Below are 17,670 nucleotides of genomic sequence, written 5' to 3'. Positions count from 1 at the left end.
ATAAACAATTTGACTGAACTGAGGTTAGTCTTGCACTGCTCTTAGCAATAGGAAGCATTAACATATCAGGGCTGGTCTTCAGTCACTTCACTGGCCACCAGCTGAACAATGAATTCTCTAGAAGACTTATGCATTGTGTTTTGTTGTCTCTCGGGCTCTGCTCTACCTCTCCAGTATCCTCACTCCATATTCACCTTCTCGATCTCTGCGGTATCAGTGTAAAAACCTACTCAAAAGACCCCAAAGTACGATCAACCTTACATGGATGCTGAACCTTCTCCTACTCTGCTGCTGTGGAATGGAACAGTCTTCCCCAGCAATTCCGTCTCTGTACTGATTTCTCCTTGTTCAGAAGCCAACTCAAGACATCCCTTCACAAATTAGCTTTTCATCAGTGATCCCCCAATAATCTCTTGTCTTTACTTGTATATAGTGACTCTGGAACTAGTTACTCTGTGCGCTTTGAGCATGTCACGGAAAAGGATATAAGCGCTATATAAATAGCCTGTTATTATTATTAATATTGTAATAGGTGCCCTCTGGGAGGCAGCCCAGTGACAGGAGTTCAATGCAGACTATACTTCGGTGTTTCCATGTTCATGGTTTATTATGGACTTTGCATTGTGTAATCCTAATATATGATGGAAACCTACAAACCAGCAGAACAGTGTACACTCTTCTTCGGTTAAGTTGCATTTGTCACTTTCAACAAAATATAACACAACGGAGAAGTCTATACAATAATAAGAATTTATTCTGTTAAATAAAACGTAAGAAAAATAAGCAAAACAAATTATAACAAAAACTGACCAAAAGTTGCTCTCTCTCACTCCTTTAACAAAAACAAAACCTATTTCCTACACTAATTCCTACAACTACTTAATTCCTAAGAATTAAGTAGAATGTACTATATCATATTCTATTTTTTCCAACCCGACTATAAAACTACTTGACAACACGAGTCCTAAGAAAACAAACCAACCCTAATGAGCCGGAGGGAACATCAACCGTATAGGCAGTGGACTTACTTGCTCAGGAACACTGATACGCAAGACAGCGATATCAGTCCTATCAGGCTCTTATATACCCCATGAGCTAACCTTCAAATGGTCACAACAAAGTGTTATGATTGGCTACGCAACAATAAACAACTTCACTGCGGCACCACGCACCTTCCACTTCTGTGCCCAACATGGCGGACAGCGAAGGGATACGAAAGATACCCAGCTACACTACATGACCGATGAAGGAAATTCCAATGGAATTGTTTTGCCAAACACAAGCAGTAAGTAGAATAAATGACTACAAGATAAGGACGTCACTTGCTTGCACAATGGTCAAAGATGTAACTATAACCACCTAAGCTATTTGTTTACAAAACCATGTGTATAGAAAGACACCCAACCCACCGATATATAAACACAAACAACCCCAAAACACCATAACACTATTTTATTGCACCCAACATCTACAGCAACTTTAAGCCTGTAGCTACTTTATACTTGCAACTACTTCCAGCTTGCCCACTTTAAGCCCGCACAAACTTTAGGCCTGCATCTACCTTAAGCCTGCATCTACCTTAAGTCTGCACAAACTTTAGGCCTGCACCTACTCTAAGCATGCCTCAAGTTTAGTTCAGGGTACAAATGACTTGTTTTATGAATCCATGATTGAAGTGACTGCAAAATACAAAAGACGATCAGCAGATGGAACACATGATCTTGAGACTTACTTCTAGAACAAACTGAGGTATCTGGGTACTCTTGCCACTTCCTGTTTCCCCAGCTATCACCACCACATTTTCCCTCTTGATCCATTCCACAATTTCCTCTCTGTGCTGGAACACTGGCAACTTCCTCCGAGTGTCCTGAAGAGTCTGGTACACTTGGGATGACAGCCTATCTTTGAACAGCTGTATCAAGGCACTGCTATCAAGCTTTGACACATGAGAGGATGATGGAGTTTTGCTGGTACGTGGGCCAAAATCATCCTGCATTCAAATATACACAAATAAATGTGTGTGAGTGAGTTTAGTTTTATGCCGCACTTGGCAATATTCCAGCTATATGGCAGCGGTCTGTATATAATCGAGTGTGGACCAGACTATCTAGTGATCAAGAACAAGACCATCGATCTGTGCAATTGGGAACCGATGATGTGTCAACCAAGTCAGCGAGACTGACCACCTGATCCCGTTAGTCGCCTCTTATGACAAGCATAGTCGCCTTTTATGGGAAGCATGGGTTGCTGAAGGCCTATTCTACCTTGGGACCTTCACAGGTCCACAAATAAAAGATGATGATTATTATTGCTTATTATTATCATTTGCAGTTATATGAAAACAACGTCTTATTTACACCAAACACGATTTCTAAATAAAATTCAAACTATGCATTTACGCTTGTGGATAATAGTGACTGAGTTTAGTTTTATGCCACACTCAGCAATATTCCAACTATAAATCTGTCTGTAAATAATCAAGTCTGGACCAGACAATCCAGTGATCAACACAATGAGCATCGATCTAAGCAATTGGGAAGTTGTTTCTTACGAACAGCATAGTTGCCTTCTATGGGCAAGCATGGATTGCTGAAGGCATATTCTACCCCGGATCTTCATGTTCAACTCATACAACTGTGACAAGATATTAGTTTGGTTCTGCCAGTGGTATGATACCTGCTAGACAACAAACTGCTTACCTCATCTGCAAGGTCCTCCCATGTCATTTCCTCATCATTCCTCTCACTGACCTTCACCTTGGAAGGTCGGACCTTCTTGTCTTCCATCTGGACTTTCCTCAGGAATCTGGCAATGAACTGATCTCGTGGCTGCCAGAAAGGATCAGAAAATAAACTGAAAATAACTGACATGCTGTATATCATAGCAGCAGGTGTCAGCAAATCATTCATTGATGTATCATGGCATTCCTGATTGAATGAGTGAGTGAGTTTAGTTTTAAGCAACATTTAGCAATATTCCTTCAATATCATGGTGAGGGACACCAGAAATGGAATTCACACATTATTCCCCTGTGGGGAATCAAATACAGGTCTATATTGCAATGAGCTAATGCCTAAACCACTAGGCAACCCCACCAGCCCTGTGACTGAATTAAGGCATTCCTTTGTGACCATCGGTGTTCCTTAAGGAATAAAGGTGAGCTTCAGGTTATTTCTCCAATTACCTTTGGTATACAATGAAACACAGAATGACAGTTTACACATTGTAGCTATTGTTTCTTCAAACAAGCAAGGAGGATAGGGTATTTGTTTCACTTAAGAATTATCCCTGACATGTCTGTGAGACCTTGAGGAACACCACAAGATGCTTACCTTGTTTTCCTTCTCCTTGGCCTCCTGCTTGACAGTGTTATCAGCATCCCTCCACTCCAACCACACATCTCTGTATGGCGGCGGTAACAACTGATGGATTGGCTGGGTAGGAAAACAGAAACGGGAGAAGATTGCAAAAACAGTGTGAACAATGGCAGTCTGTGTTATACAGTCTAACCTGCCTGTCCCTTACACAGGTGGTACAGGTCATTGAGAGGGGAGCTGATGTTTGACCTATGCGTTCGGGACACAGATGGTATGTGTGATTGAGATAATAAGATGGGAGCTGATGTTTGAAATACCTGTCCCGGACACAGATGATACAGTGCCAGGGTGGCAGCCAGATGCTGGGATTCCATGTTGTTCTCACACAAAATCTCAGGTGTCACAGACAACATGCCGCCATCTTTCTTCCGGTCCACCGTGCATCTGAAACAGAAGCATAATGCCAATAGTTTTCATAACACACAACATTTCATGCCAGATGGCAGATGTGACATGGAACAAATATAATGTAGACAGATAATGAGATTTTTAAACACTTCTATATCATGTCCAAGTCATGTTTCCACAAGCTGGGAACTTATGATCTATGTTACCCTGGAGTCTTGCATATACCCCAGAGATATATTCTGCACTGGTTGAGCAAAACTCAGCATTTTTGTGCTTCCTTCAGCGCACACAGGAAAGAAGTGAGTTCCTTTTGCCTGAGACATGTACAAGAGCTTCTAGCAGTAAACGACTATTATCCATACAACTGACTATAGACAGATGACAGAAAGAGAATTTCAGCTGAAAATCTAGCTGATTTTAAGGCTGAGTGAATGAGTGATTTCATTTTACCACAGGTCAGCCACTACTGTGTTACGTACGTGGATCTCCACTTCTGCTTGTGCTGTTTCTTGTCAAACTTTGGTGGGTCACTCCGTGGCAGGTGCTTGCGCACCCAATCTATGAGGAACTGTTTTGGCGACTTCCCAGTCCACTGTTGGCGAGTGTACTCAAAGTTTCTCACATCCAGCTTTACTTCTTTTGCAGCAGCTGAAAACACATCATAAACAGATATTTCCACTTTTCCAAAGTATATTCACTCTAACACAGTGTCTAATTGAGTATCTTACTGGGCAGAAAGTCATTCATGTAAGATGCAAATAGCAGTTTCAAGAATCAAAATCAGTAGTTTGACCTTAAAGTTAGGAGTCAACTAAATCCTCAAAAGTCATATACTCAATAATCACACATACTTAAAACTGATAAGGTACTGAAATCAGTTTTAGATTTCTAATAGACAATTTCGCTAAAATTACCTTTGTTACTAGCAATGATACCAGTTCCAGTATATAATTAAATTTAATCAATGGATGATTAGTAAAAATGGAAAATGTATTTAATGATGCAAAAATATTTTGTCTACAAATCAGAATTCTAATGAATTTTCTTAAACATTCATAGAGTTTCCAGTGCAATCATAATGGCAAAGTTTGATACTAAAATTCATAGCGACTATGATAAAATCATAGAGGCGGACATCTCTACCCCGGGGGGTCAAGAAGGAGTGAATGAGTATAGGTTCACTCTTCCATGATATCTCCAGGGTATATGTTTCAATAAGTGGTGGCTCCGCATCCTCACAGTAGCCAGTCAACAAAGCTGATGTTACAGCCGAGCCTGCCAGTGTCAAAAGAGCAGTTGCAGTTGTGAAGGTTCCCCCAGATTTTTGGGGAAAAATACATACAAACTGATAGGTACAAAATGAAAGAACTCCTTCTACCTCTTTCAGAGAACCTGTGCATGGTTTGTGTTGCCAAGTTCAATTGGTTAGATAATTTAAAAAGTTAAAGTGAGTTGTAATTCATTGCTACATATACCCTAGAGATATCGAGGATGATGTTTACTCTGCTTTTAGCAATATTTCAGCTATATCAAGGCGGGGACACCACTAAATAGGACACACAAATGTGGGGAATCGAACCCATAATCCCATGGTTGCTTCTCAATAAGTAATATTCTGGCAAATGATACTAAACAATGAATTTGTTTCCTTACCTTTCACTTGTGTGTCTACAACTGCTGCATTTTCCTCCATAGCTGCAAACCCTGATAAGTTAAAAGCATCTCCTTCTTCTGATTCATGACTCATTTTACATTTGCTGGCTGTTGATTGGCTACTCACAAGTCTGCTAAAATCTGACGAGTTCTTCAGGGAGTTGGAACCTTTTGATTGGTTGGATCCAGATGCCTCCATTTTCTCTTGGTCAATATCTTTAATTTTTATAGCTGGGTTAAATCCAGGTTGAAGTTCAAGAGAATCCATTTCTGAATTAAAACATGCATTATGTAATTTTCTGAATAAAATTGATATTGCTTATTTCCTCTTCCTGGCGAAGGTAGTGGAACACTTGAAATCCCTTGAAGTTCCTTTCTAGAAGAAGCGGATGTAAAATTCACACTCACCCATGTATTACCTCCCTTCGCAGCATCAGCTGATCGGCCATGATACTTTACTATCTCTCCTATAATCACCTAACACGAGAATGCTAGAATTCAGCGTGTCTGTGAGGGGCGGCTAGAAGGGCTTTCGTGTCAGCATAAGTACATAATATCAATTTTATTCCGAAAATTACATATTTTTCCTTATCCTGATTCATGCTTAATTGCTTACAGAATCCGATGGAAACGGCAGTGGGTCAGACCATGCTGGATTCTGCTATCAGTTCCAAATTACGTCCAATAATTTCCCCCCTAACGGGAACTTGTAACTTCCATAGAAGGCATTGTTGACTGGCACGTGATGACATCAAAAGTAACTGGCATCCTGCTAGTTTCTGATGCAACTAAATATCAAGATATAGCAATCGATACTAGTTGCGACCCCTCTTCATGTACAAGTATCTTCATTACGAGTACAGGGTCATAATCACTCATCCCAGTCTGTTTAAGACGTGTGCATGGACTTTCAACCAAAATACTCCGCAGAGCGTCTGGCTTGCACAAGTCACGTGATAAATCGGGTGAGTTAAGTCACTGTCGTTGCTGTTGTCTTGTAGATAATGGTTGGTAAACACTTCCAAAAGCAGCCCTCCATTATAGCTGATAGCAAGCAATTCCCATGTAGGCCAAGGCTCTGACTTCGTGTGGGTTGGAAGCTCACTGAGGATCCAATCCTGCTGCTTCATATGCTCTAAGTATAACACTTCTAATCCACACTGAGATAGTGTTGCGGGATACTTCCGTAGGTGTCTCAGTGGATAAACGGGCGCTTGAAATGTTGCCTTCTGGACTTGGTATGTACGATGTATATCTTCAATACCCTCACTGGACATAATGATAAATCTTGAGTATCATGAGGTTTCAGAATTGAAGATAATGCCGGGTATGTTGAATTGTCTATCCAGTTGACCAGGCAGTCGATTTTCTGCAATAAAATCCCATCATAGATCAGGATGAGCTGTCTGCTGACGATTTGCATCAAAGCTCGTGCGGTTGAAGTCTTGAGCATGAATTTGTGACATGTGTGCAGCTGTAGCTAAGGCAAGTTAAAAACAGTGTCTTCTGAATATGAGCAGTTCAGATGATGTCTGATCAAGCGGTTTGTACGCATCACTTGTGAGATGTTGAAGTACAATGTTTAGATCCCATGCCGTTGATCTTCCAACTTGAAGGAGTGTAGGAAGGCAAATAGCTCAGGTACTTTAGTCAGCTTGGTTTCCATTTCCATGGTGACTACTGACCTGATTGCTGCCAAGTATGTAGATAATGTAGAGCCTTTCAGACTTCATGAATGTCGTAAGTGGCATAAATATTCTGCTATCTGCAGATATGTTGCCTTCAGCTGCCTCAGTAGTTATGAGATCCAAGTATTAAAGACAAGGCCGGTATGCGGAACTGTCTGTCCGGTTAACCTGGTAGCTGTCTGATTTTCTCAATGACTCTTGGTAGCAGCACTGGAGGGGGAAATGCGAATGCTTTTAGTCCTTCCCACGAGATCCCGAGAGTTGCCCAGGCTAATGGATCTGGTACCGGTGACACAAAGGTTTCAGTCTGTTAGTTGAACCTTGTTGCAAATAAGTCTATTTGCAGTGATCCGAACCTCCTGCTGATTAGTTGGAACATCTCTCGATGCAGCACATACTCTGCCGGTGATAGACGAAGAGGGCGAGATAAGGTGTCTGCCATATGCATGATATTGCAGGCTCCTGGTGTGTGAGATTCTTTGATTTGAAGATCCAGACTGTCGACCATGTCGAAGAGTAGAAACGTCAGGTGTAGTAGAGATGGAGGTCTCATTGACCCATGTTTACGTAGAAGGCTACTGTTGAGTTGTCCGTCTGGATCATCAGTAACTTATCTCTTGGTGTTGTCGACCGATGATGGATAACATGCATCACCACTTTCTTCTCCAAATGGTTGATGTGAAGAGCTCGATCTTCCTTCTTCCAGAATCCCGCTGCAACATCGTTATTTAGATGGGCATTCCAACCTAGAAGAGACGTGTCTACCTAAAGATGGTTGTAGAATGCAGGCTCTAATATGTAAATTCCTGCGCAAACATTGACTGGCGAGTCTACCATAGCAGGTATAGTCTCAAGATCTCCAGCATCGTAAACCGATCAGGACATGAAACCATGACTCAGGAAACCATGAAACCACTGTCACTAACGTCGTAGTAGGTGCCTTTGTCTGGTCATATCCTGAGGTGATGTGAGCAGATCGAGTAGACATGATCACTGACCTAGTGATAACAGAGAGAGTAGAACTTGTTCTAATCATCGGCTTGAACTTCGACCCACCGATCCTGGGACAACGATGTATCTCAATGTAGTGATGAATCAAATCCCTAGGAGTTAGATCTCAAGTCATTCGAGCTGAGTTAGCAGTCTGAGAGTGAAGTCCAACTGTAGACTGAGTTGACTTCTCCCATGATGAGCTTGTATGCTGTGAGAGACTAAATCGAGCCCGTCCGAATGTCGTCTACCAAGTAAGATCGTTGCGGGGACTGCTGATGACCTTGTATGCCTCGTCTACATCTGATGCCCTGATGGAGGACTCCCCATGGTAAAGAGGGAAGCGACAAGCGTTGAAAGGTGGCATATGTTGTTGTTGAAACTTGGATGCTGACTTGAATGCCATAGATAATTTCTCAGAAATCGTAGATATCAGAGCCGGAAACGTTAATGCATGTCTTACTTGGGTTAGTTGGAATCCTTTGATGGTGAGACTAAGTCCAGACCATTCATGATCCGGAGATGACGATCGGTAGTGTCTGTCTTCATCCTTCCATGAGTGCGACACATTCGATGGATGCCGATGTGAGTCCAGGTCTGAAGAGGATGACAAGTGCTGACGGCGCCTTCGACGAACTGGGGAGACTGATGAAGATTTTCTTTGTTGATGAGTAGACTTGTGAGAACACTCACCCACGTGAGTGCACTTGTCTGTGCTGGCACTCACTTGATGTAGGTGGATCTCTCTTCAAACTGTAGTGTTTGCTGTGATGACTGAAGCTGCTGACGAAGTGTGCATTGTCTGACCACCCGGACTGGTGACGATGCAGTCGTGGTAGATCTAGGAGCAGTAGTCGACGTAGTTGAAGATTGTATTCTTCGTTCTTCTTCAACGTGACCTAATCAAGCTCATGTTGGGTGCATGTGTCTGCGTCGAACAACCGCGTTGAGTCCGAAGGGGAGGGTGACTGCATACGACGTCTTCTATGAATAGGGGAGACTGAAGGAGACCTTCTGGGTATATCCTTCTCTGTGCTGCGACACGATGATTGGGACCTGGATCTTCTGGAGTGCATGTGTGCATGCATCTCCTCTTCATCCTCAGACGTGAGTGCAGGTCTAAATGAATGCTCTCGCTGAATCGCAGTCGACCTGGTTGACGAGTGCAGTTGTCTTTCCTCTTCCAATCGTCGCTCGCGTTGTGAATTGCTGCATGAAAGCGCCTGCGTCGAATGCATGCGGCACATGCATTGACGACTGTGTTGAAGAGTTGTCTACAATGCCCGAGGTTGCAGTCGACATGTGACTGATGTCTTCACTCCGTATCATCTATGGAGACTCGTAAAGAAATTTACGTTCTGCCACGGGGACTATCTCCTCCCCTCCTTTACTCCTCTTCATCAACGAGGGGTGATTCTACGATGATCTTACCGATGACGACGACTTAGTTTTCTTGGCCTGTGACGGCCCTGCCTCAACAGATGGTTTCTTCTGAGTCTTAGGAGGGGACTCGTCCAACCCTGGACACAACCTCGGAGATACGGCTGGCATCTCGCTGGAATGAATCTCAGCATCAATAATTAAACGGTTACCCAATTTTATTTCACTAGATAAGACATGGCTAATGTGAGCTGATGTTGCTTATCTCTAGCACGCCTGTGAACAGACTGTAAATATCATAAGAATTCTGCTTCAGACAATTTAATGCAAAATTTAAAACGAGTAAGAGCAGAACGTAAAGGTTTACATGCCGGCCAAAGTACATGTGAGTCAACCATCGACAGGCGTAACCTGCACTGAAACCACGATTTCATCAACTGAGACTAAGTCTTAGAAAAAGACTATGTGTTAGAAAAAGGCACAATAATCACAAATTTATATAATAATAATAAACATATACAAGCCAAAAACTGCATACAACACACATTTAGGTAGAAAAACCAAAAGAGTGAAAAACTTATTGCCATATACGGGACCCCAGACGCTTCCAGCCACCCTCGGCGGGCGATAGTGAGAGAGTGAAGTATCATGGCCGATCAGCTGACCATGTGCTGGGAAGGGAGTTAATACGTGAGTGTCAATTTTACGTCCACTTCTTTTAGAAGGGAACTTCAAGGGACTTCGGGTGTTCAACTACCTTCGCCAGGAAGAGGTGATAAGCAATTAAGCATGAGTCAGGATAAGAAAAAATGTGAGTTAATGGGTTTTGGACTGCTTTTAGCAATATTCAATCAATATCATGGCAGGTGACACCAGAAATGGACTTCATTGGACTGCTTTAACAACTACAGCACTGCCCCAACACTGGTTGTGAAAATACTGTACAATTCATATCCTCATGACTGGATTCAGATGTCAAAATTCACTGACTGTTACGTCTCAGTTTAGAGACTTGACTGCTCTGAAAGAGTGAGTTTCGTTTTATGCCAGTTTTAGCAATATTTCAGCAATATCGTGGCAGTGAACTTCAGAAATGGGCTTCACACATTGTACCCATTTGGGGAATCAAACTCATGCCTTCTGAATGATGAGTGACGCCTTTACCACAAAGCTAACCCCAATGCTCCATGTGACTGCTGTGATAAGATGCACTTAGCAATATTTCAACTTTTTCATGGCAGTCTCAAAATGACCACATCCTGATCAGACAATCAAGTGATAGACATTGTGGGCATGTACCATCAACCAAATCAGCAAGCCTGAAGCTGGAAAATGTAAACTGCCTCTTACGACAAACATGGGCTGGTGAAGATCAATACTTTCCTGGAACTTCATCAGTGATCATCTTAGTAATTTGTACATAGTAATTTGTCATAACAATTATAAACTGATATACATGTTGTTTCACAAAAGACATGATGCTGTACCTCGTCGAATATCCCTGATCTTCTTGGACAGCTCCTTCTGTTGAGTCTTGTTGGCATCTTGTTTAGCCTGGGCTGCTTGACTCTTGGCATCCAGCAACTTGGCCATCATAGTAAGGTAGCGCTCATTCTGGAGTGTACATGGTGCAGTCTACACTAGTGTTCATAGTCATTAGTATCTGGCATGATAACGACTCTCTGTGATCCACATTTCACATGACTATGAGTGGGTGAGTTTAGTTTTACACCACTTTCAGCAATATTCCAGCAATATCACAAGAAATGGGCCCAACACATATTTTACCCAGGTGAGGAATTGAACCGTGTCTTCAGAATGACAAGTGGACACTTCTACCATTTGGCCACAACACCGGCCCTTGAAATGACTACATGAAATTACATTCATAAAGATTACAGTATTAAAGATAAAAATATATTCTTCAGAGTCTAGTGGACATTTTCAGATTTAGTTCAGGAGTTGGGACGTAAATGAATAACTCACTGGGTCTTCTTCTGTCACCTCCTGTTCTTCTTCCGAGTCATCAGAAAACTCAGCATAGTTAAGAATCCAGTCTTTCATTGAGGATTTCTTTTCAGGGGCTACAGATTTGTCCGATTTACCAAACGCTTCTTCCTAAAGAAAGCAGGACCATTTGTAATGACTGTTATACACATAACATTTACTTGGCTACTAATGACGACTAAATTATGTGTTACACTGGAAGTCAGTGGATTCAGTACACATGACAATAGAGGCATATTCATACTCATCTTCGTCATGTGAGACCACTACTGTAGGACCCCCTTCAGCCAACAGCAGGTAACTCTAGCCATCAACCTTGCACCTCACTTTTCATGTTGAACGGATCAGACAGAATGAGGGGAGGCCGGTGGCTGTACCCCATGGAGGACTTTCTTCAAAGAATTTACAACTTCTAAAAGTTGGCACTACTATATTTCAGAAGAGGAGATCCTTGGCTTACATACTAGCATAAGACCCACAGACAATTAAACACGGAGTGGAATTCTGTCTGACACAGTGATGTATTTGATGTAACAATCTACAACCAGGCGGAAATAGAAAAATACACTTACCCAGTGTCTATCTGTCTATCAGTCTATCTGAGAGTAAAAACGCCTAAACCTAATCTACAGTGAAAGAATCTGTCCTAGCACTGTATGTTATTTGAATCCCTCTGCAAAGCCAAAACTGTTTCTGTAACTGGTGTAGAAATTTCACTCACACTCATGCAGAGTCATTCTAGACAGTGACCAAGCCACCTACTGAATCCTGGCATTCAGGTGTGGCTCACTGTCCTGGAAATAGAAGCTGCATTGGTAATGGTACAGGCAGCTGAATGAGTGCCTGGGTATTACTGGAAACCAGCGTTGAGACGACAACAGAGGTGCAAGAACCACAAATAGTCACTCTGGCTGGGTGGCTAGTTGTGAGAGGATCCTGGAGATCAGGTTTATCTGTCCAATTGAGCTGGAAGGCATCGGCAGAGATCGCCCTCAGATCTGGGATCCAGGAGAAAAACACCAGAGGCAAACAGATAACCTGAAACAAGCCGAACAATTGGGAGATAATCCCAAATATCTCCCGGCAGAGTATCCACTTCCGATGGGTTAGAATATGATGTGAGAGTATATGTGTATGAACACTGTCTACCCCTGGGAGATACACTGGCTCTACCTGCATGTTGAAACTGCCACACCTCCTGAAGAAGTTAAGGAGACAACGTAATGTCTTGCTTTGTAGGACATCGCTGTTTGGTTGACTATTCAGGCACAGAGGTAACCACCGGCGCTCAAGTACCCACAGTTTGTGCGCAGGACACTGACGGTATGTTACCTGAAGAAGAATTCTCCTTGCACTCAGACACTTTGAAGGGTGGCTCCTTAGCCCATAGCATATGATAAACATACAGTCAGGCTGCGTTAATCCGAACACTTCTGTTTTTCATCAAAAACGTTCGGATAGTGAAACATACGGACTACTGAAACGAACTTTTATGAACACAACTACAGTAGGGTTACTTCCCTTTGACATGGCAATACAAAAACATACGAACGTATACAAGTTGGCTGAATGTGCGATGTGGTGTTTGGGGGCAAGAAATCAACTTTCACGTTGGTCAGTTTGACTTTGGCATACTTGTGACTGGCAGCATTGTTACGAAGTAAGATCACGTGTCAACCACGTGATTGCATCTGTCTGTCAAATGATCATAGCCAATCACAAAACATATCCGATGTCCGAAATTGTGCTCTTGGTGATAGACTGTCCGAATTCTTGACCAAAATGTTTACACATAAGATCAAAATTGGCGTTAGGGTTTTCTCTTTTTTTTTTTGTGCGGCAGTAATTTCACATCTTTCACGCCTAGGGGCGGGACTTGCCATTATGACTGACAAGCGTCAGGTGATCTCACTTTGACACGATCAGTGTTTTATACAGGAAGTAAGCATGACAGGTATTACTCCAACTAACCAAAAGTGAGACCTACTAATTGATCAAAATCACAAACTAACGACATCTTCATCTCGCAAGTGTCACTTAACAATTACCACTGAATGGTATGGTGTGAAGGGATTATCCCAACCTTTTTGATGTACCACCGGTTTAATGAAGCAAAACTGTGTGTAATTAGCTAATCTGTTACCGCTGATTAACGTTCGGATACGGAGAGTGAAGCACCGGATTACTGAATCAACAGGTAATGAGTTTATATAGTAAACAAGATTGGTTACAGCTAGCTATTGTTCGGATATCGCGGGAATCGGATTGTCGGGGTCCGAACTAACGCGGCCTGACTGTATATATATAGACGTCCAAGCCTTGTGAATGCAACGTGCCACACAAAAGATGAATGGAAGCCACACAGCCTGCTATCTTGCCTGCCACAAAGGTGGAAATGGGACTGGCAAAGTTACAAGTCATGATGGAAAAATTCACCCAATAAATTCCATCTGGTTCGTCCCGGACAGGAAAGGAACCATACATACAGTAGGTGACTCTTTTTCACTCCTCTCAGTAGCTAGGCTTTTGTGACTTCAAAATGATACAACACACACGTTTTCCTCAATGAACGACAACATAAAAAGTGAGGTGTGAGGCTGATGGTCAGAGTTACCTGCTCTTGGCTGTAGGGGGCCCTAAGGGGTGGTCTCACATAATAAAAACAAGTTTTTTGTTTTGTAAACAGTTTATTGAAGCATATAAAAGTCACAAAATGGATCTTTTAATGCCAACATGTACCCGAAGGAGGACTTCTTCATAAAGAGAATTTATCATTCAATAATTTTGTTGTTGATTTTTTGCAAACTAAAGTGTTACAGACAAATGGATATCCTTGAGGAGTGGATCCAGTAGGGAAGCTTTTCCCCCTAACCTTTGGACTTCATGATATATGTGCACCCCCTTTCTCCAAAATCCTGGATCAGCCCATCTTTCCTCGTTCCTGCTCCTCTATGAGGGCCATCACAGTGAACAGATCTAGCAGACACACTAATCTCAACTTACTGCTGTTGCCATGGACTGAGTCTGACTACATGTTCCGGGGCCTGTATTTGTGGGCAGGGCCTGAAGAGATGCATCAAACTTGGGTCTTCGTTTCTGTTCCTCGCGCAGTAAAGTCTGGGAGAACCCTTCTGGGAGTTCATCTGAAACAGAGGTAGTGTTGGGTTGCATGCAGCAATGATTCATTGAATTTTGTTGTGGGATAATTTTGTACCTTTGTATGACAGTGATAACAGGAGGTTGTTTGACAGATGCACATCTCCCTCCATACCCCATAGATTGAGTGAGCAAGTGAGTGAGCGAGTGAGCAAGAGATTTTGGTCTTATGCCACTTTTAGCCATATTCCATGAATATCACATCAGGGTACACCAGAAATGGGCTTCACATGTAGTATACATGTGGGGAATTGAACCTGTGTATTCACCATGACAAGTGAACACCTTAACAACTAGGCTACCCCACCAAGTGTAGTTCAGACAAACCAAGCACTGCAGTGTAGTGAATATGTAGCCTCTGGTTCAAGAGAACATCAAAATATACCTTTGCACTGCAACTCTCCTGTTGATATGGAGGGTGACACCCTAATTGGAAAACAATCCATTCAAATGTATTTGTACACACCTGTAGATGAATTTTGATAATAAAATATTTACAAAACAAAAAACTCGTTACAGTCTTGTGAGACCAACCCCCCCCCCCTCCGGACCCCTTACAGCCAAGAGCAGGTAACTCTGGCTGTCTACCTCGCGCCTCACTTTTCATGCTGAACGTATCAGACAGAATGAGGGGAGGAGGGTGGCTGTACCCCACGGAGGACTTTCTTCGAAGAATTCATAACCTCTACAGATTTGTACAATTCTTTTTCAGAAGCAGTCCTCCTTGGAGTACATATAAGCATTAAACAGACTCCAAAAGATATACAATAGGGAGTGGTATTCTGTCTGACAGCACAGTCCATTCGATCGAAGTGCAAATCTACAACACACGGAAATAGAAAAGGCAACGACCTGGTCACCTGACCGCTGACATCAATCAAGTGTTGGGTTGCATGCAGCAATGATTCATTGAATTTTGTTGTGGGATAATTTTGTACCTTTGTATGACAGTGATAACAGGAGGTTGTTTGACAGATGCACATCTCCCTCCATACCCCATAGATTGAGTGAGCAAGTGAGTGAGCGAGTGAGCAAGAGATTTTGGTCTTATGCCACTTTTAGCCATATTCCATGAATATCACATCAGGGTACACCAGAAATGGGCTTCACATGTAGTATACATGTGGGGAATTGAACCTGTGTATTCACCATGACAAGTGAACACCTTAACAACTAGGCTACCCCACCAAGTGTAGTTCAGACAAACCAAGCACTGCAGTGTAGTGAATATGTAGCCTCTGGTTCAAGAGAACATCAAAATATACCTTTGCACTGCAACTCTCCTGTTGATATGGAGGGTGACACCCTAATTGGAAAACAATCCATTCAAATGTATTTGTACACACCTGTAGATGAATTTTGATAATAAAATATTTACAAAACAAAAAACTCGTTACAGTCTTGTGAGACCAACCCCCCCCCCCTCCGGACCCCTTACAGCCAAGAGCAGGTAACTCTGGCTGTCTACCTCGCGCCTCACTTTTCATGCTGAACGTATCAGACAGAATGAGGGGAGGAGGGTGGCTGTACCCCACGGAGGACTTTCTTCGAAGAATTCATAACCTCTACAGATTTGTACAATTCTTTTTCAGAAGCAGTCCTCCTTGGAGTACATATAAGCATTAAACAGACTCCAAAAGATATACAATAGGGAGTGGTATTCTGTCTGACAGCACAGTCCATTCGATCGAAGTGCAAATCTACAACACACGGAAATAGAAAAGGCAACGACCTGGTCACCTGACCGCTGACATCAATCAAGGCAGAGGCGTGACAAAGCTGAGTACCTGCTTGTCAAAGCTTATATGCCCATTGGCTAGAATTTGGGAAATCCCAAATGACAAACCCCGCCCACCCAAATCAAAATTTGGAGACCTGAGCATAGGGGAAACTCCCCAAACTGAAACCTGTCCATACCACATTAGCAAGCTAAGTGGGGAAATGGAAAGGAAACTAAGGCACCAAGCCAAGGGAAGGCTGGACACAAAAAAACATCACCAAATACTACCACCAATAAAATGGGAACGTATAGTAACCCACCACCAAATGCAAACAGATATACTTGACTGACAAAGCGTAAACAGCTTGAGCAGCGCTACTCTGTCCACTGCGGAGAACTGACTGACCGAACTGAGCACGCTCTTGTGAGTGTCTGTCCAGTTGGCAAAGACGGATGAACGCCCTCAGATGTCTCCAAATAGCTGCTGAGCAGATCTCCTCGATGAGCAGAGCAGCGGCATACGCTTTTGACGTGGCCACTGCTTCTTACTGAGTGAGCTTTCAACCCCTCTGGGGAAGATATACCCTTATTTATATAGGCCATGCAGATTGCCGATACAATCCATCGGGATACTGTCTGTGTTTTAGCTGGATAACCAGCTTTGTCACCTCCATAACAGCAAAGTAGCTGTTTCTCCTTATGGAGTAAAGCTGTTCTCTTAATGTATGCTTTAAGAGTTATCTTAACGTCCAATACATGAGCCTTACCGCGTGTCTTGTGAGACGATGCAGGAAGCGTGAACACAGAAAGATCGATAGGCGCTTTCACATGAAACAAGTGATCAATCCTCAGGCAATATGAATCCGGTAACCGTATGCTAACCCGATCCTTATGGATCGCGTCTACCAGACGTAACTGCCACTTATAAAGCCGTTTTCCAACTTAACAGTTGCAATGACAGGTTGGCCAAGTCATAAAAGAGAGGAGTGGACAACCAATCCAATACTATAGACAAATCCCATGGAGGACTTGTCTGTCTAACGACCGGACAGTCTGTCCATGCCTGCAAGAAAACTCTGTACCAGGGAGGGAGTGTTGCCCGAACAAGGCACCCTCGACAGGTATGTGGAAGGCTGAAATAGCCATGGTGTAGCCTCGGATTGTAGAAGCGGCTAAGCCACATTCTAATCGAGACTGTAAGAACTCCAATACTTCAACTACAGTTGAAGAAAAGAAAATCTCTCTATTTCCACACCAGCATGCATAACAGGCCCATCTATCCTCATACTATACATTCGTGGAATCCCTCCTCAAAGCCAGAAATGTGTCTGCAACTGATGCAGGAATTCCG

At 42.8% G+C, this 17,670-nt stretch overlaps 1 protein-coding gene across 1 annotated transcript in view; it reads right to left on the bottom strand.

The window, feature by feature from the left end:
- LOC137267866 (ATP-dependent RNA helicase dhx29-like) overlaps positions 1-17,670 on the bottom strand; it is a 48,949-nt gene that overhangs the window by 23,140 nt on the left and 8,139 nt on the right. Inside the window, exons 5-13 of the mRNA XM_067802302.1 lie at positions 14,447-14,586; positions 11,423-11,554; positions 10,924-11,050; positions 5,379-5,648; positions 4,205-4,373; positions 3,635-3,761; positions 3,333-3,434; positions 2,700-2,828; positions 1,733-1,990 (exon numbers count right to left, since the gene is read on the bottom strand). Of these exons, the coding sequence (XP_067658403.1) occupies positions 1,733-1,990; positions 2,700-2,828; positions 3,333-3,434; positions 3,635-3,761; positions 4,205-4,373; positions 5,379-5,648; positions 10,924-11,050; positions 11,423-11,554; positions 14,447-14,586 (1,454 nt within the window). The remainder of the gene's footprint in view (positions 1-1,732; positions 1,991-2,699; positions 2,829-3,332; positions 3,435-3,634; positions 3,762-4,204; positions 4,374-5,378; positions 5,649-10,923; positions 11,051-11,422; positions 11,555-14,446; positions 14,587-17,670) is intronic.

The sequence above is a fragment of the Haliotis asinina genome, chromosome 16, assembly GCF_037392515.1.
Source record: "Haliotis asinina isolate JCU_RB_2024 chromosome 16, JCU_Hal_asi_v2, whole genome shotgun sequence".
NCBI lineage: Eukaryota > Metazoa > Mollusca > Gastropoda > Lepetellida > Haliotidae > Haliotis > Haliotis asinina.
The sequence above is the reverse complement of the archived record's forward strand: the minus strand, read 5'-3'. Positions and strand labels throughout refer to the sequence as shown.